Source organism: Anomaloglossus baeobatrachus, chromosome 10 (assembly GCF_048569485.1).
Source record: "Anomaloglossus baeobatrachus isolate aAnoBae1 chromosome 10, aAnoBae1.hap1, whole genome shotgun sequence".
NCBI lineage: Eukaryota > Metazoa > Chordata > Amphibia > Anura > Aromobatidae > Anomaloglossus > Anomaloglossus baeobatrachus.
In genome coordinates, this window is record NC_134362.1 from 186,305,717 (window position 1) to 186,326,134 (window position 20,418).

At 53.4% G+C, this 20,418-nt stretch overlaps 1 protein-coding gene across 1 annotated transcript in view; it reads right to left on the reverse strand.

Moving 5' to 3' along the window:
* Positions 1–20,418, reverse strand: part of LOC142254391 (serine/threonine-protein kinase Nek11-like) — a 216,387-nt gene that overhangs the window by 70,956 nt on the left and 125,013 nt on the right. Inside the window, exon 9 of the mRNA XM_075325433.1 lies at positions 11,888–12,007. Within this exon, the coding sequence (XP_075181548.1) occupies positions 11,888–12,007 (120 nt within the window). The remainder of the gene's footprint in view (positions 1–11,887; positions 12,008–20,418) is intronic.

Consider the following 20,418-nt stretch of genomic DNA (forward strand, 5'->3'; position numbering starts at 1 on the left):
GGCCCTGGTGCTAGGGAAAGGGGAGCAGGGTCACTTCCTAAACTCAGCTGAGACTGATCCCTGCACTCCCTAACGTCCCTATACGAGTCCTTCCCCTTGTCGCCGCCGATCATATGCCTAGGTCCTCGCTTGCCCTAAACTCACCCTGGCTAGTGAGAAGGCTGGCGAGAGCACAAGGTTCTTTCACCCTATTTACGATCACGTGCCTATTCCTGTCTTTCCCTAGACTCGGTCCTGTATAGTGAGCGGGGTAGTGGGAACTTTAGTCCCGCTCTAGGTTAAAGACACAGAGGATTAGACAGACGGGGTAAAATAAACAGCTATCATACAAAGCACTCCAAACAACAATAGGTAATAATTAGCAACAGACCAGATGAGGAATACCAAAGAGGTGTGATGACTGTCACAAGCTGGAACTAGACCCTACTTGCATGCAGTAAATGGAGAGGTAGTCAGACAGGCTGAGATCATAAACCAGGAGAGCACGAAAGTACACGGGGGTCAGACAGAGACTAGGTCAAGTTACAAGGCCAAGGTCAGGGTTCCAGGAGAGCATGTACAAAATACAGGGAGCAGGCGGGGATGTGGTCCGGAGAAAGTCCGAGGTCAGAAGCCGGGAAGTCACAATAGAAACAGGGGAGGACAGGCAGAGATGGGTAAACAAAAGTCCGAAGTCAAAAGACCAAGAACTGAACACTGAGCACCACGGGAGCCAACAGCACAACTGTAAACAGGAAGTATGACTGGTGGCGTCCTGAGCTAACACGCTCCCTAATGAAGTAGAGCAATCACTGGGAATGAGAAACATCCGCGAGAGCACCTCCCAGGACCAGCGTGAAACCAAGTGCTGTGAAACAACGTGCAGAGCATTCATCCTGCAAAAAGCTCTGCACCGTAAGCAACACATGCCGGCTCCACAGGAGAGCATAGCAGAACAACACAGAATGTTCTGCACATAGGAATCATGACAAGAGGACTAAGGAGGACAGAAAATGTTCTCTGAAAGTCTTCCTGGTTCTCATCTCACAGGTTCCCTCTAGAGGCAAGTAAAGCAGAAACTATCACCAGCGGTTACCTGGACTAGGAGGGAAGTCTATATAGCAGAGCTAATTACCAATAGAGAACAGCTGACTATTGCTTACACTCAGAGTTTCAGGAGACCAGAGGATCTGCTTAACCCTAACAGCACTGGATAAAGTATAATCTGCACAGTCAACAGTATTAACCTGAGTAAGTGTGTATGAAACCCTGCGCTGTGATCTCCTGACATCAGAAATAGGAGGGACTACTCTCCGTCGTGGTACTCTTGTGATACACTCAAAGCCAATTATTGGCCTAACTAAACTGACCACCAATTAATCGTTCAAAATATTTTTTAAGCTTGCTAATAATAATAATAATAATAATATAAAAATAATAAAAAATAATAAACTTCAGATGAAGCTCTTGGCGAAACGTGCACCAATCATGCATTGGTACGTGAACTTTTCTATTCCACTTTATATTGGCTTTAGTATTTTATTATATATTGTGTTCAGGTATTTTTTTTGTCCTCTTCTTGTATTTTGCATATTATAAGATTTTTTGTAGAGAAAGGACGATTTTCCGTCTTTGCTTTTTTATGTTTAATGTTGCACTTGTACCCCGCCTCGTTTCTTGGCTTCTGAGATTTTCACAGATAATTATATTCTTTCAAATGTCTTCCTACAAGGTGTGAAGTGTCAACTATCTTGCCAGTTTCATCCGCACCGTGTCATCCCTGTTTGTGTAGTTGTTTTTCAGTTTATTGAAATAAAATCTGAAAAGGTCTGATTCAATTATCATTGTCTAGGCTTTTCACATTATTTGTGAGTCATGCATATTGTTATTGTAAGAATTTGCCGATTCTGGCGTGTGCGGGATGCATTTGTTTCATGTCGCTGAAGCTACTGGTTGTGTTTGTTTTTTTTGCTTAAAAATCATTGTTCTCAGCAGCACATCACCCTGGGTACACTGGACATGTGCTGCCGAGAACATGTAATCCTATACAAGAAGAACTGCAAAGGGTTGTAGTTCTGGAACAGCTAGGAAGCCAATATGATAGCTGGAGATCTGAATGCTGCAATTCTCGCACTATCCTCTAGAGTTGCTCTTTTCCAAGGCTGTAGAGAATCAAATAGTGGGCCCTCTCTACACTCTACACCTTATGGAGTATCACATATGTCGCGGGCGGCGGGGCGCTGCGCTCACCATGCTCGGGTCCGGTGCTGCTGCTGCCGCTCGGTGGCTCGAGCGTTGGGCCGGATCCGGGGACTCGAGCGGCGCTCCACGCCCGTGAGTGGAAGGAGTGGTTGGTTGGTGTTTGGGATGTCTGTTTGTGACGCCACCCACGGTGTGTGGTGAGGTAGGGGCACCACCGCTGCTCTGTACGGGGATCCCGGGAGCGATGGCAGGGAGCAGCTGAGATGTTTTCTCTCCCCTCCGTGGGTAGGGGGTTTTGGTGGTCCCGGGGCCCGGTGGTGGAGGTCGGAAGGTGGGTTGCGGGGGCCTGGCCGGGTGCAGGGTCGCGGGGCAGCTCAGTGCCAGACGGCACGGTAGTACTCACTCAGCCAGTAACACACACGGAGTCTCTGGTCAAACAAACGGCTGGATGGACGAGTCCTACAGACGGCTGCGACGGTCACTCCTGGTAGGTTGGCGGTAACTGTCTCTCCCTGCACCGGTGTTCTGTTCTCGGCCCCAATGGCTTCCCACTGGTAACCCGCTCCCCAGCGGTTGGTTGGCTAAGGGAGCCCCTGTTTGCCCGCAGGCTCTGGCCCTGGGAGCTCTTGCTCTGGCGGTAGCTTTCTCTCCCTCACGGTTTGGACGGTTGCCTTCAGTCGGGTCTTTACTGCTGGGAAACCCCGGAGGTTCCTGTCGCTGACGGATTTGACCGGTTTAACGGCGACTCCTAGCCTGGTCAGGGTCCGTAGGCCCTGCCGAATGGTGCTGGCTTCTCTTCGCTCCCCGGTTCGGTACCAGCGGGCCACCGCCCGTCCCCGGTCCTTACGGTTGTGCGTCAATCGGCCTCTCCTGCAGACGGTCACCACCGTCTGCCAACCTTGCTGTTCCTGTGCCCGGGCCACGTACCCGGACACGGCCAGTCAGTTCCTCCACTACCACCTCCCTGATGCTCACTCTCTATGCTCTAAACTGATCTATCTTCCTTTTCCCGCCTCCAGGACTGTGAACTCCTCAGTGGTTGGGACCAACCGCCTGGCTCCACCCCACCTGGTGTGGACATCAGCCCCTGGAGGGAGGCAACAAGGATTTGTGTGTGCGGCTGATGTGCCTAACCGGGGTGTGGGGTGTGTTGTTGCAGTACCTGTGACGTCCTGGCTTGTCCAGGGCGTCACACATACTTGCCAGTTCTCCTAAAATGGTGGTGAAAGAAAAAGAAAAAAAAGGGAGCTGTCACAAACCACCGGGGGGGTCACTCAGAAATCCCCCGCGCTGGCTACCAGTACGTCACAATCGGGGGGGTAACAAGTGGGGGTCACCCCTCCTTTATACCTCCCGACCGACAGACAGAGCACGTGACGCGCTCTCTAGCGCCCCTCTTATAGTCAGGCCAATTATGGAATTGCCCGACCATAAGCAAGGAGGCCGCTATACTACTTATGCCGATTATTGAAGGGTCCCCGGTGAGAGTAAGGTATATATTCCCCCGACCTCCGCGGGCGGAATATATAAAATCTCCCCGAATCTCACTGGCCTCCCCACAATAATCCTTGGCACAATTCGCTGCCACCAACCGCTTCACGGTAACTATTAGCCGAACACACAGACGTGGGATTCAAGATCGAGATAACAGAACAGCCCAAGATTAATTATATAATTTAATCAGCCTAAAGCACACTAGAAACTACAATATATACAATAGGGAATCTACAGAATATACATATGTCAGAGTACAGTTACAATCAAAGCATGGGTTACAAACAGGCATACACAGTTCCAGCAGTTACCTTGTTGCGTCTGGCCACAGGGGGGCGCTGTACCCAGGTTTCTAGGATCCTTCCCACAGATGTTTCCTACACGTGCCCCCAGCGAAAAGAACCCTGGAAAATGGCCGAAGTAGGGTTATCAACCTGGGCAAATCCAGGTCCCCTCCTACCTTAGTGACCTCAGAGGGAGCACTGCTCCACCCCTGGCTTGAGTTATGGACAATCCACAACATGGAATATGGGCCATAACTTTGCCTGGGAGCGTCGTAGGCGGACGCCAATGCTCTCATTGTGACAGTTATGAATTTAGCTACAGAACGAGGGGACTCATGACCTGCCTGCCAGTTCCCCATTGGCTGATATCACGCCTGGGGCATTTCCCAATGTCCTGCTCCCATAAAAAGGGTGTGCCGGCATCGTCCGCATGCGGAGACACCATTTTTATGGTTGCCGTATTTATCGGAAATATGGCTTGCGAGATATGAACCATTTTTTACTGGAGTCGTTCTGTCTAGCTAGTTCCATAGCCTTGCTAATGAGATACAACTCTTGTTACAGGGTGACGGCAGGGAGTCATCCTGTGTCCATTGTTCCCACACCACCTCATCTCCATATCACAGGAGATGGCCATGGGATTTGTTGCTAAACCAGTTGTGTGAAGGAAAGGGGGGGTGACACCAGGAGAGGGCTTCCTGACATACTTGAATATCATGATTTATCGTCATATCTCCGGATTTACCTCACACCTCCCCCCTTTTGAGGGCGCTAGGGGGCAGCACACTCCGGTGTTCCCCCGTGCGCCCGTCCGCGACCTCTCCTTGTCGGGACAGCCCGTCTGCGTTACCGTGGTCACGGCCCCTTTTGTGGCGAATGGTGAAGTTGTATTGCTGGAGCGCAAGGCTCCATCGCAACAATCGCCCATTCGTCCCAGAGACGGTGTGCAACCAGCTGAGGGGATTGTGGTCCGTCTCCACGATGAAGTGGCGCCCGTATAGATAGGGTTGCAGACGCTGCAGGGCCCACACTATGGCCAGGCAATCCTTCTCCATCGTGGAATAGGCAACTTCCCTTGGTAACAGCTTCCTGCTCAGGTACAAGACTGGGTGCTCTTGGCTCGCAGAGTCCACCTGGCTGAGCACCGCACCGAGGCCGAAGTCACTGGCGTCGGTCTGTACTACAAACGGCCGCGTGAAGTCGGCTGCCTGTAGCACGGGCGGGCTGGACAGGGCGTCCTTTAGGGCCCGGAAGGCTGTCTCGCAGTCCATTGTCCAATCGACTGCAGAGGGCAGCTTCTTCTTGGTGAGGTCCGTCAAGGGCTTTGCCAGGCTACTATAGCATGGAACAAACCTCCTATAGTACCCAGCGGTCCCCAAGAAGGACATCACCTGCTTCTTGGTCCTGGGGGTGGGCCAGGATGCGATGGCTTCCACTTTCTCAGGCTCGGGCTTCAGTGTTCTCCCACCTACCCGGTGACCGAGGTACTGGACCTCGCTCATGGCCAGCTGACACTTTCCCGGCTTGATGGTCAAACCTGCCCGGTGGATCCGCCTGAGCACCTGTGCTAGATGCTCTAGGTGGTCCTCCCAGGTGGGACTGAAGACGGCAATGTCATCCAGGTACGCGGCCGCGTACCCTTCAAGTCCCTTGAGCAGGGTGTTGACCATCCGCTGGAAAGTGGCAGGGGCATTCCTCATCCCGAATGGCATCACCGTGGACTCGTACAGTCCAAATGGGGTAATAAAGGCAGAGCGTTCCCTGGCCTTGCGAGTCAGGGGGATCTGCCAATATCCCCGGCTCAGATCCATGATGGTCAGGTACTGAGCCCCGGCCAACTGATCGAGCAGGTCATCGATGCGTGGCATTGGGTACGCATCGGCGACCGTGACCGCATTGAGCCCCCTGTAGTCCACGCAGAACCGAGTGGTTCGGTCCTTCTTAGGGACGAGGACTACAGGCGAGGCCCAAGCGCTGTTGGATGCCTGGATCACCCCCAGCTTCAGCATCTCGTCAATCTCCTGGCGCATGTGTTGCTGCACCTCCAGGGAGACCCGATATGCTGAACGCCGGATCGGGGGATGATCCCCAGTGTCCACGTGATGGACAGCCAAGTCAGTCCTTCCGGGCTGGTTGGTAAACAACCCCCGGAAGGGGAGGAGGGTGGCCCACAGCTGGGACCGTTGGTCTTCCAAGAGCTGGTGGCCAACCTCCACATCCTCAATGGATCCGCCTGCCCTAACCTGGGCTAGCATATCCAAGAGGGTTTCCGCTTCTCCCTCCTCGGGCAGGTTGCACACGGGGAGCGCACATGCCTCCCGCTCATGATGTGCCTTCATCATGTTCACATGGAAGGGCTTCCGCCTTCCACGGGCAGGGTCCAGGGTGACCAGGTACGTTACAGGGTTGAGCTGCTGGTACACGAGGTATGGGCCTTCCCAGGCTGCCTGAAGCTTGTCCTGTGGTACGGGGACCAGTACCCACACCTTTTGACCCACTTGGTAGGTCCTCTCACAAGCGTTCTGGTCGTACCAACGCTTCTGATCGGCCTGGGCTTGAGCCATATTGTCGTGTACCAGTTGCGTCAAGGCCTGCATTTTGTCCCGGAAGCGCATGACATACTCGATAACCGACACTCCAGGGGTGGCCAAATCCCCTTCCCAAGCCTCTTTCACCAGAGCCAGGGGGCCCCGCACACGTCGCCCGTACAGGAGCTCAAACGGTGAGAATCCTGTTGAGGCCTGTGGAACCTCCCGGTAAGCAAATAACAGGTGTGGGAGATACCGCTCCCAGTCACGCCCATGGGAGTCGACCAACATCTTAAGCATCTGCTTTAAGGTGCCATTGAACCGCTCGCACAGGCCATTAGTCTGTGGATGGTACGGGCTGGCCACCAGATGTCGCACCTGGACTTGCTTACAGAGGGCCTCCATCAGCTGGGACATGAATTGGGTCCCCCGGTCAGTGAGCATTTCCTGGGGAAAACCCACTCGGGAGAAAATCTCCAGCAATGCGGTGGCCACCTTGTCAGCCCGAATGGACGACAAGGCCACTGCTTCTGGGTACCGGGTGGCATAGTCCACTACCGTCAGTATGAAGCGTTTCCCGGAGCTGCTGGGGATGGCCAGCGGGCCGACCAGATCCACAGCCACCCTCCTGAAAGGCTCATCGATGATTGGCAGAGATACCAGTGGGGCTTTGGGGCGTGGCCCCGCCTTCCCCACTCTCTGACAGGTTTCACACGAACGGCAGTAGGCAGCCACATCGGCCCCCATTTTTGGCCAGTAGAAATGCTGGTTTAACCTGGCCTTGGTCTTAGCGATCCCTAGGTGTCCGGCCATCGGAATCTCATGTGCGATCCGCAACAACTCCGTCCGGAACGGATAGGGTACCACCAACTGTCGGTCCCTGGGCCACGCCTCCGGTGAACCCTGCTGGACCGTGGCCCGGTACAGCCGTCCTTGGTCCCAGACCACTCGCTCCGGGTCCGAGTCCGAGGGAGGCTGTGCCGCCTGCTCCTTAAGAGCTTTCAGGCTGTCGTCAGCTTCTAACGCTGCCTGAAACCCCTGACTAGATGTGGCCAGAATCGACGAGACTGTCACATCTTCAGTCAGTACCCCGGGACCTGTGTCCTGGCCTCCACCTGACTCGGCTGCCACTTGGTCAGAAGGGGAAGAGCTATCGGACCTCCGGGAGGCCCCTTGGCTTCCAGCACTCCCACTGCGGGTGACAGCGGCCATAGCCGCTGCGACCGTGGGTCGTGCCTGCTCCTCCTCCGTTCCTGACCAAGTCGCCGGTTCAGGCAGACCTACCTGGCTTCCTGACACCCCGGTTGTGGGGGAACCATGCACCGAGATCTTACCTGGGAGCACTTCCGCTCCTGGACCGGCCCCAATCTCACCTGCCTGTTCCCCTCCTGCAGCAACAGAACCCCGCTGTGAAATCTCTGGGGACCCCACATTTGCTGTGGTAGCCCCCACCCCACACACTGGTCCTCCCCCTGCAGCACCCTGCTCTCTGCTTATCCCTGCAGAGGGCAACAGATCCCAGCTCACAGGCTGGTTACTTGTAGAGGCATTGTCACACCTTTCTCTGACCCCCTCCCCTCCTGTCACAGCTGCAGCTGCGTGTGTGTCTATGGTGTCTGTGCAAGCAGAAATATCAGAGTTCACTCCCTCCTCCCTTACATCATTCATAGATAACACATTAACATTGTCAGGAGTCATGTCAGTACTGGCTGAAGGTTCAGCCCTTGGGGGGGGCCCAAACTGGGAGGTTATCTGCCCCAAATCTGTCCCAAGTAGCACGTTTGCAGGGATCCGATCAGTTACCCCCACCTCCCTCACCCCCCGCCCTGCGCCCCAGTCCACATAAATGTCAGCAACAGGCAGCGCCGGGTCAGTGCCTCCAATCCCGGAGACAGCGAGGGTTTTTCCAGGGATCAAGTCTTGGGGGGACACCATCTCAGGCCGCACCAGAGTCACCTCCGAGGCGCTGTCTCGCAGTCCTATGGTCACAGACCGGCCGACGGTGACAGGTTGGAAGCTGTCCAGGGACCTACCACCACCCCCACCCACACAATACACCTTGGGCGGCCCTTGGGACGGGGACGGAGCCGGGGCCTTGGGACGCTGAGGGCACATGGCCTTGAAGTGTCCAGGTAGGTTGCACTGGTGGCACCGTCTTGGTTCCGCCACGGGCCTGGAGAGGGGAGTTGAGGGGGACACCCCCTGCAGTCTAGGGGCAGGTGGGGCAGTCGCAGAATTCATCTTACCCCCTCTCCAGGTGCTGCTGGTGGCCGCTCTCCTGGCCTCAGGGGCCCGGTTGTTGGTGTAGTCATCGGCAAGGGCAGCTGTAGCCGTGGACCCCTTTGGCTTCTGGTCTCGGATGAACTGGCGGAGATCCTCAGGGCAGTTCCACAAGAGTTGCTCCGTGATGAACAAGTCCAGGATCTCCGGTCCGGTGGAAAGCTGCAGGCCTTGGGTCCAGTGGTCGGCAGCTCGGGCAAGTGCCCGCCGGTGGTCAGCCCAGGAGTCCTTTGGTCCCTTCTGTAGGCTCCGGAACTTCTTGCGGTAGGACTCTGGAGTGAGGTTGTACTGTTGGATCAGGGCCCGCTTGATGGTGTTGTAGCCCTGATCTGCCTCAGCAGGCAAGTCCCCAAGGATATCCAGGGCCTTACCCCTTAAACGGGGGGTCAGGTATTTGGCCCACTGGTCCTTGTCCAGATGGTGCTGCAAGCAAGTCCGTTCAAAAGCAGTCAAGAAAGAGTCCAAGTCTCCATCCTTCTCCAGCACTGGGAAGTCCTCAACACGGACCTTTGGAAGTTTGGTGTCTCGAAGGTCACATGTGGCTGATGAGGGCCGGAGCTGAGCTAGCTGCAGCTGGTAGTCACGGTCTGCCTGTCGCTCTCGCTCTTCACGCGCTGCCTGCCGCTCTCGCTCCGCAGCCTCACGCTCTGCGTGCCGCTCCGCAGCCTCAGCGTCACGCGCTGCCTGCCGCTCTGCTCTGCGCTCTGCCAGGAGTTCCTTGTAGCCCTTCTGGTCTCCAGCCTGGAGAAGGGCCATAGCCATTTGAAGAAGGCTATCCGAGCCTCCCAGGCTCGGTGGAATGGCACGTGGTGATCTGCGGCACGCTGCAGAGCTAGGCGATTCACTGTCCCTTTCAGAGCGGAGGGCTGGCATCTGGCTCGTTGAGGAACCTTGGGTGAGCTCCTCCTCATCTTGTCCAGCAGTGCCAGGTTGCGCAATGTCCTCGGCAGAACGGTTTTCTGGCGTCGAGCTCCTGGAGGACTCGTGGGCAACCTCCTCATTGCTGTCCACAGCACCGTCCTCCCTCTCTTCGGCTCCTGCCTTAGCATTGGCCAGTTGCATAGCTCTGCTCCTGGTGCCATCAGCCATTCTTGCAGACTTTTGGTCACTGACACAGAACTGACACCTGATGCCTCCACACACCTTACAGTATCTGCACTCTGACACTCTAGTGTTGAGCTAGTCTGAAGACCCCAGCAGCCACAGCTGCTGCAGGCAGTCTTTAGTGTCTGGGAGTATGGGTCTCACACTCACACACACTATTATCTCGATCCCACCGCTATGCCACCAATATGTCACAAACCACCGGGGGGGTCACTCAGAAATCCCCCGCGCTGGCTACCAGTACGTCACAATCGGGGGGGTAACAAGTGGGGGTCACCCCTCCTTTATACCTCCCGACCGACAGACAGAGCACGTGACGCGCTCTCTAGCGCCCCTCTTATAGTCAGGCCAATTATGGAATTGCCCGACCATAAGCAAGGAGGCCGCTATACTACTTATGCCGATTATTGAAGGGTCCCCGGTGAGAGTAAGGTATATATTCCCCCGACCTCCGCGGGCGGAATATATAAAATCTCCCCGAATCTCACTGGCCTCCCCACAATAATCCTTGGCACAATTCGCTGCCACCAACCGCTTCACGGTAACTATTAGCCGAACACACAGACGTGGGATTCAAGATCGAGATAACAGAACAGCCCAAGATTAATTATATAATTTAATCAGCCTAAAGCACACTAGAAACTACAATATATACAATAGGGAATCTACAGAATATACATATGTCAGAGTACAGTTACAATCAAAGCATGGGTTACAAACAGGCATACACAGTTCCAGCAGTTACCTTGTTGCGTCTGGCCACAGGGGGGCGCTGTACCCAGGTTTCTAGGATCCTTCCCACAGATGTTTCCTACACGTGCCCCCAGCGAAAAGAACCCTGGAAAATGGCCGAAGTAGGGTTATCAACCTGGGCAAATCCAGGTCCCCTCCTACCTTAGTGACCTCAGAGGGAGCACTGCTCCACCCCTGGCTTGAGTTATGGACAATCCACAACATGGAATATGGGCCATAACTTTGCCTGGGAGCGTCGTAGGCGGACGCCAATGCTCTCATTGTGACAGTTATGAATTTAGCTACAGAACGAGGGGACTCATGACCTGCCTGCCAGTTCCCCATTGGCTGATATCACGCCTGGGGCATTTCCCAATGTCCTGCTCCCATAAAAAGGGTGTGCCGGCATCGTCCGCATGCGGAGACACCATTTTTATGGTTGCCGTATTTATCGGAAATATGGCTTGCGAGATATGAACCATTTTTTACTGGAGTCGTTCTGTCTAGCTAGTTCCATAGCCTTGCTAATGAGATACAACTCTTGTTACAGGGTGACGGCAGGGAGTCATCCTGTGTCCATTGTTCCCACACCACCTCATCTCCATATCACAGGAGATGGCCATGGGATTTGTTGCTAAACCAGTTGTGTGAAGGAAAGGGGGGGTGACACCAGGAGAGGGCTTCCTGACATACTTGAATATCATGATTTATCGTCATATCTCCGGATTTACCTCACAGGAGCCCTTCTGAACTCCCGAAAGAGTTGGCAAACATACTGGGCACTTACCAAAGCTTTTCAGAAAGCAGAGCTTCTGGAAAGTTTCTTACATATGACAGAGTTGTTCTTTGACTAATGAGAGATCCTCAGACATGAAAATATTCAGAGGGCACATAAGTGGCATGGAGGGGTTTGTTAAAAGCATGGGAGGGGGGATGGAAAAGGGTTGTAGTTTTGCAACCGATAGAGGGCCAATATTGTAGTTGGAGGTCTGAATGCTGCAATTCCCACACTATCCTCTAGAGTTGCTCTTTTCCGAGACTGTAGAGAATCAAATAGTGGGCCCTCTCTACACCTTATGGAGTAGGACATACTTGTCAGTGCTCCCAAAAATTCAGTGAAAGTCAAAGAAGAAAAGGCAGACCTTCTGGACTCCTAGAAGATTTGGCAAACATTCCGGGCACATGCCAAAGCTTTTCAGATATCAGAATTTCTGGAAAATTTCTTGTACAAATCCCAAAAAGTGGACAAAGGCAATAAGTCCATCAGTATACTCGTATACTTACTTCAACTTCTTCATATGAGTCTCTTGCTCTTCTTCTTGACGGATTCTCCTCCGTTGACGAGGGGCCATCTCCTGCACCACCCGCATGGCCTGTAGACTGTCTAGGTGGAGCTTTTCTTGCCTGTGAGACATAATCACAGGACAATAAAGACCATATAGTGACCATATGAGTGGCATCTCATGTTTATGGGACCCTTTAAGAGGGATCAAAATGTTCAATTTTGAAAAGGTCGATCCTTTGTTCTTGCGGGAGACAATCAGCTGCTGAGGATGTCTGGCAGCATCTTATTCCACTTTCCCCAGAGACAGAGCTGTTAGCCATAATCTTTGCAGGATCTCAAGAGCCGTTCAATAAGCCTACACATTATTTTACATAAGACTGCAGCAAAGCTTACAGATTATATATAAAAGGTAGCTGAGGCACCTTCATATACTATTATATCAAGGTTCTCATATACTTCTATTGCAACTGCAGTGATCAGAGAAAACTCAGATCCTGGCTGTTAACACTTTCAGTGCTACGGTTAGGCTTAATCAAGGTCTGGCCCGATGAGGCTGGTGTACTTACTTTGAAAATCAAGATTAAAATAGCTGTATAATTCTCAAATTAAAGTGTACAGGGAGGGAAACTTTCACAAAGGATTATACAGCCATTCTTTTGTAAAACCCGTATGGGATTGTTTGATGTCTTTTGACCCATAGACTTCTACGTTTGTGCCTACAATCAGTACATAAGTATGCAAATATTGAATGTAGGATTTTGTAAATGTATTACCGCTAAGGAAATAAAATAAAAAAATGTGATACTTAGAGCAAAAAAAAGCCAGTTTTATGTGAGCCCAACAGCCAGCGTCAAGGCGTATCTCTTATGCTGGGTCCCTACCTAAATGCCACTCAATCTGAACAGCCTACAATTTTATGGGCAGGAACCTGCTGATAGAAGATTAAAAATCGCCTTAAGCTGATGGAAATGAGTGCTGAGTCAGAAGGCATGACCCTGAAATCTAAACTGAGAAAACGGACAGCACTTCCTTTACCCTGAAATGTAAACTGAGAAAATTGACAGCACTTCCTTGACCCTGAAATCAAAACTGACGGCACTTCCTTGACCCTGAAATCTAAACTGAGAAATCTGACGGCACTTCCTTGACCTTGAAATCTAAACTGAGAAAACTGACGGCACTTCCTTGACCTTGAAATCTCAACTGAGAATACTGATGGCACTTCCTTGACCCTGAAATCAAAACTGAGAAAACTGAAGGAACTTCCTTGACCCTGAAGTCAAGACTAAACTTGACCCTGAAGTCAAGACTAAACTGAGAAAACTGACGGCACTTCCTTGACCCTGAAATCAAAACTGAGAAAACTGAAGGAACTTCCTTGACCCTGAAATCTAAACTAAGAAAACTGACAGCACTTCCTAGACCCTGAAATCTATACTGAGAAAACTGACGGCACTTCCTTGACCCTGAAATGTAAACTGATTAAACTGACGGCACTTCCTTGACCCTGAAATCTAAACTGAGAAAGCTGCCGGCATTTCCAAACAGACAAGTGTGAACAGGTGCAAACTGAACATGAAAAACACTCTAAAAAATATACAGCTGTACTTTTTTATGTGCTAAGTGTCTCAATTTTTACATTTATTTCCTCAGCAGTAATGCATGTCCAAATTTCTATATTCAATGTTTGCATGCCTTGGTACCTCAGAGTGCAGCTATTTGTTAGAGTATAGTTCATGTTCCGTTTGCCCCTGTTCACATTTGTCTGTTAGGAAGTGCTGTTAGTTTTCTCAATTTGCAATCGGCACATGGATCCAGTGGTAGACACAGACAGAAAAGGGTCCCTGTGCAAGAACAGTAATGCATGTCCAAATTCTTATATTCAATGTTTGCATACATTGGTGCCTCAGAGTGCAGCTAATTGTTAGACTATATTTCATGTTTTCACCTGTTCACATTTGTCTGTTAAGAAGTGCCGTTAGTTTTCTCAGTTCAGATGCATTCTGTCTGAGCACTCCTTTCCATCAGCTTAAGAAGATTTTTCATATTCTATCAGGAGGTTCCTGTATGCCCATAAAATTGTAAGATGTACAGCCAGGTAGAGGCATTTAGATAGGGACCAAGCATAAGAGATATGCCTTCATGCTGGCTGTTGGGCTCATATAAAACTGGCCTTTTTATTTTTTTATGCGTTAAGTGTCTCACTCTTTACATATATTTCCTTAGCAGTAATACATGTCCAAATTCGATATTCAATGTTTCTATACCTTGGTGCCTCAAAATGCAGCTATTTGTTAGACTATATTTCATGTTTCATTTGCACCTGTTCACATTTGTCTATTAGGAAATGCTGTCAGTTTTCTCAATTTGCAATCGGCACATGGACCCAGTGGTAGACAAAGACAGAAAAGGGCCCCTGTGCAAGAATGGTATATGGGCCCTTTGCAGTCCGATAGTTTTGTCTATGAAAGAAGCTGATTGCTGATTTGGAGGTGGTAGAGGCCCCCTTACCTCTTTGTCTATGAAAGAAGCTGATTGCTGATTTGGAGGTGGTAGAGGCCTTCTTTCTGTGCTGTCTTGTGTAGGTCCCTGCTGCTTAAAGCTATGCTGTGGCCCTCTTCCTGGTGTTTGTACTGTTTCTCACTTGTATGCCAGGCAGTGCGAGCCTTTTTACAGGTGCTGCTCCTCTGGTAGCTGCTCAGGGCTCTCATATGCTGCTGTGCCGCCAGGTGTTCTTGTGTCGCCCTGGGCAAGCCAGGGGACACAGATGACAACACACACGCACCCCACATTCCCTGCAGGTACACCAGCTAACCCACAAATCCTTGTTGCCTTCCTCCAGAGGCTGATGATTCACACCAGGGGGTGGAGCCAGGCGGTTGGTGTCCGCCCACCAAGGAGATCACAGCTCTGGAGGCAGGAAGTTCCAGGCAGATTAGCCCAGGCAGGGCTTGTGTGAGGTGAACAGAGTGTAGCTCAGGAGGGAGCTAGAGCAAAGTGAAACAGCAGTGGAAGTGACAGAAAGCCTGAAATTGGTCTGTGGCTGTGTGCCCAGACGGAGCCAGCAAGGTCAGCAGACGGTGGTGAAGGTCTGCAGTGGGACTGTCTGGAGGTTGCTGGAAGGACCACGGAGGCTGTGTGTACCCGGGGGTCTGGAGCAGTATACAAAGGGCAGTCAGCACCAGAGCAGGGGCTTTTCGGATCCCAGCAAGGCTTGGAGTTGCTGTAAATTGCTAAATCCGTTAGTGAAGGGGACGTGGATCCCCCAACAAGCAAGTCCTGATTGACGGCAAAGGTCCAACCACAACGGGGAAACACCGCCACCGCCAAGGCACCAGTTTCCCAGGGCCGGCGCCTGCGGGCAAAGTGTGGAGCTCCTCCGGCACAGATTGCAGTCGGGGAGCGGGTAACCGGTGGGAATCCACCGCTACCAAACAGACATTTCAAAGGTGCAGGGAAGAGACCATCACCGCTAACTGCAGGGAACCGCAGCACCGTGAACCGTCCGAGGGACCCGTCCAACCAGCCGTTTGTTTACCGAGAACTGTGTCGTGTTTACTGGCTGAGTGAGTACCTCAGTGCCGCAAGGCACAGCGCTGCCCCTGCGCCCCTGCACCCCACTGGGCCCCGGGATCACCAACCCCTACCCACGGAGGGGCAACACAACAACTGGCTGCTCCGCATCACCATCCCCGGGATCCCCATATTGAGCAGCGGTGGTGAAATCACCACAACCGTGGGTGGCGTCACGGACAATAAACAATCTCCCAACCAAAATACCCCTTTTCACTCACGGGCGAGGAGTGTCGCTCGAGAAACCCCGGGATCCGGCCCACGGCTCGAGCCACCAATGAGCAGCTGCCGGACCCGAGCAGAAGGGGTGAGCGCGGTGTGCTGACACCCTCCTCCCCGCCCACGACAACTTGGCGTCACGAACAGGATCTTACCGCTCTGCCGTCAGGTAGAGGTGTGCCTTGTTACCGCCGGAGGTATCCGGCAGAAAAATTTCAGAAGCCGCCATCTTTGGCGCGAAAAGTTCCCGCTCGAGCGTCTTCTCGAGCAGTAGAGGCGCGAAGGCCAAAACCCCGCCCCGAGAGAGGAGGGGCCGGAAAGAGCTAAGGGGGACGCGATGGCGGCTGGACGCATGTAGCTGCAGCTATAAAAGCAGGGACGCCAGGACCCTGCGAACATACCGTTCCTGGAAGAAAGAGAGAAAGACACCATGTGGATGCCGTCCCGAAACACCGTGGCCCCCCGCACCGGGAACCGCAGCGTGGGTGGAAATCCGGACCGCGCAGCTCCATCTAAGGCTGCAGGTCAAAATGCAGCTCCTCTTGGAGGAGTGGGAGACCGACATGACGGACGTTATAGCCACCGTGCGGAGACGCGAGGAGGAAGCGGAGGAAGGGAGGGTGAGTGACCCACGCCCCTATGTCCCGGAGGGACCGGTCGCTGCGGCTGAGGGACCCGGTCCAAGCCCTCTCCCCCCGTTGCCTCCCTCGCCACCCGTCTCGGGGGCTGTGACCCCGCCACTAGGCCCGCTACCACCGCAACCGGTAGCGATACCCAGCCCGTCCGCCCCAGCGGACCGACCTGTAGCCGGAGCCCGTAGCAAACCGGAGGTGTTGCCATGGAAGGCCCCGAAGATTGTGCCAGAGACAGTTCCCGAGCAGTTTCCCGAGCCGGAGCTGATGGCCCGCTCCGAGCCGAAGGCCCAGCAGCGGAAAGCCCCTATGCCCATTCCCCACACCTCGGCTGAGGTGGCGCCGGGTTGTTGCTGCAAGGCAGCGCCCAAGGCCATGACACCGCGAGATACGCCGCCCACCTTCCTGACAGTGGGTAACGTTCTGGATGTCCCGCGGGGCCCGACCCGTGCGCCTGCGCTGGCAGCAGCGCCATATTGGGATAGGGAGCCGACCAAGCTGGGCCTGGAGATCGCGGAGAGGGAGAGAAGGAAAGCCGAGCTGGTGGCCCGAGCCATTCGGGAGAAGGAAAATCTTCGGCAGGCGACCTTCCGTGTCCGGGGCCCGTTGTATGAAGGGCAGGTGCGGCGGTTTGATGTCCGCCGGGGCTACGGGTTTATATATGAACCGGGCCTGGAGGCCGAAGTGTTTGTAGCCCGGCGGGATGTGAATGCCCACCTGCCCGAGGAGCATCCTGGCCGTAACCTCATGCCGGGGGACATGGTGCGGTATACCCGACACTGCGGAGAGAGGGGGTGGTTTGCCCTGGATGTGAAGCTCAGGGGCAGCAATGAGAGCAGGGTGAGCTCTGCACCCCCTCCCTCGGATGAAGCAGCAGAAGGACCGGAGTAGGGCAGCGGATGCCCGTTGCACCGTCCCCGTTGGGACCACCACTTTGTTGTTGTTAAAAGTTCTGCAAATGATAAAGAAAATGAAAATTACCGAAGTTTTACCTGATTTGCACCGTGATTTGGAACCGGCACCGTTGTCCCCGTGGGGACCGTTTAAGTTTTGCATGGGAACTATCCATGGACAAGCCCGTGAACTTGCAGGGCACCACAAACGTTAAGTGGCTTGTAAATATGTTGGTTACTGTTACCGTTTCCGCAATGCCGCCTCCGGGGAGGCAGGTTGGAGGGAGGGCCCTGAGCAGAGCAGGCTAGGGCCCAGCCACCAAAGGAACCGGTGGCTACCCTCTGGAGGGCAAGGACAGATCCCGCTCGGGTGACTTGTGCTGGACTGTGGGTCAAGGGGTGCTGCCTGGGTTTTAGGGGCAGCATCAGGGCCAGGTTGCTTGGGTGGGAGAGAGCGGAAACCGTGACCGTAAACCGTTGCAACGTTTAAGAAATGTGCCTCCCGTCTTGGGAAGAGTTATGATTAAAAATGTACATAGATTACCGTTATGATGTTATACCTTTTTGCATTACAGAAAACAAAAGGAAAATAAAACCGGTGTTGGACGGGCAGCCCGAGGACGGTCTGCGTTTTGCTAAGGGGGAATGTGTCGCCCTGGGCAAGCCAGGGGACACAGATGACAACACACACGCACCCCACATTCCCTGCAGGTACACCAGCTAACCCACAAATCCTTGTTGCCTTCCTCCAGAGGCTGATGATTCACACCAGGGGGTGGAGCCAGGCGGTTGGTGTCCGCCCACCAAGGAGATCACAGCTCTGGAGGCAGGAAGTTCCAGGCAGATTAGCCCAGGCAGGGCTTGTGTGAGGTGAACAGAGTGTAGCTCAGGAGGGAGCTAGAGCAAAGTGAAACAGCAGTGGAAGTGACAGAAAGCCTGAAGTTGGTCTGTGGCTGTGTGCCCAGACGGAGCCAGCAAGGTCAGCAGACAGTGGTGAAGATCTGCAGTGGGACTGTCTGGAGGTTGCTGGAAGGGCCACGGAGGCTGTGTGTATCCGGGGGTCTGGAGCAGTATACAAAGGGCAGTCAGCACCAGAGCAGGGGCTTTTCGGATCCCAGCAAGGCTTGGAGTCGCTGTAAATTGCTAAATCCGTTAGTGAAGGGGACGTAGATCCCCCAACAAGCAAGTCCTGATTGACGGCAAAGGTCCAACCACAACGGGGAAACACCGCCACCGCCAAGGCACCAGTTTCCCAGGGCCGGCGCCTGCGGGCAAAGTGTGGAGCTCCTCCGGCACAGATTGCAGTCGGGGAGCGGGTAACCGGTGGGAATCCACCGCTACCAAACAGACATTTCAAAGGTGCAGGGAAGAGACCGTCACCGCTAACTGCAGGGAACCGCAGCACCGTGAACCGTCCGAGGGACCCGTCCAACCAGCCGTTTGTTTACCGAGAACTGTGTCGTGTTTACTGGCTGAGTGAGTACCTCAGTGCCGCAAGGCACAGCGCTGCCCCTGCGCCCCTGCACCCCACTGGGCCCCGGGATCACCAACCACTACCCACGGAGGGGCAACACAACAACTGGCTGCTCCGCATCACCATCCCCGGGATCCCCATATTGAGCAGCGGTGGTGAAATCACCACAACCGTGGGTGGCGCCACGGACAATAAACAATCTCCCAACCAAAATACCCCTTTTCACTCACGGGCGAGGAGTGTCGCTCGAGAAACCCCGGGATCCGGCCCACGGCTCGAGCCACCACTGAGCAGCTGCCGGACCCGAGCAGAAGGGGTGAGCGCGGTGTGCTGACACCCTCCTCCCCGCCCGCGACATTCTGTCTGGCAGTGGCAGTCTCCTGCCCTTCGGATTCAGCTGCCAGGCCTTTAGTACCTGAGCAACCTAGGACTCCGGTGTCCTGTGTCTCTGCGCTCTGCTCTGGGGAGAGGTCTGTCTCTGCTGCTCTGTTCTCCAGGCTCTTTCTCTATACTGTATGCTTGATTCTTCTCTGCTCTTCCCTTTCAGCTGACCCCTCCCCCAGGCCAGAATGCATAGGGAAGCTCCCCATGAACTGGGTTTTAGAGCTCCCCCTTCTGGTATGGAGTCAGAAAAACATGTGCTGCTGGTGCTACCTAGCGTGGGGGACCCCTTTCTTGCTTCCAGGCATAAAGTCACCCCCTGTGAGGAGGGCAACGTTACTGTGGCAACCGGACCACTGGGGTGCCACATGTCCACTTCTTCATGGACTAATTATATGCTAGTCTACATGTTCCCTAAAGTATATACTTTTTATCCTGGACGTGGAGGTCAGTGGCGGACATATCACTGGTGCAGCTGGAGCAGCCGCACAGGGTGCCAAGAAGTAAGGGGGCCACATCCAAATCAGTTGGAATTTTGCATGATGATGAGCTATTTGGCTGCAAAGGGCCCATATATTGTTCTAGCACAGGGTCCCTTTTCTGTCCGTGTCAACCAGTGCTAGAGGTTAATGAAAGGTAGAGTTTACATAGCAGGCTATTATTAGTGATGCTTCTTTATGGCTATGTTGTTGCCTGAAATGTAATATTTCTGTGCTCTCGTAATCCTGCGGTCTGCACTTTGGAGGAGCAATATGTGTGTCTTGAGGACAATATCTCGGTGATATTTTCTGAGACGTTGTTTGCTTCATATCAAGAAAGTGCTGACAGGCAGCTAAGGTCGGCTAATAAAAAATGTCTTGGCTGCTTGTTACCCTTCCTTAGGACAAGCGGGCACATAAGCTTGTTATGGATCGTTGAGAACCGGAAGATCATGTGTGTAATGCAATGCGGGAACGTCTACTCTTAAAGTGGTGGCCGAGATTGTGAAAGACAAGGTCACGTAGCCCTTGTGAACGCCTCGACTGTCACCCGGTGTTAAGCCTGTCCTTTATATGAGTGCTTCTCGCTGCGTTCTTTGGGAAGTGCCGGATTCCGAATTGGGCAAAAGTGGGAAGTCGATAGCAAATGGACGAAGCCTATCTCCTCCTGTGCTGCTAATTGATTCCTGCCAGCTCTCCCCCAAGGGCCCCAAGACCGTTCAACAGAGACTCGGCTCAGCTTCCCGACTCCACAGCAAACCACAGCATCAATTAAAGATCAGCAGAGAGCTACTTAGCGTAACCCGTCCCCTACCGGCCAAAAAACAAGAACCCTTCACTTACTCCGATGGAGTCGAAAAATGACGCACCGCGGTAATC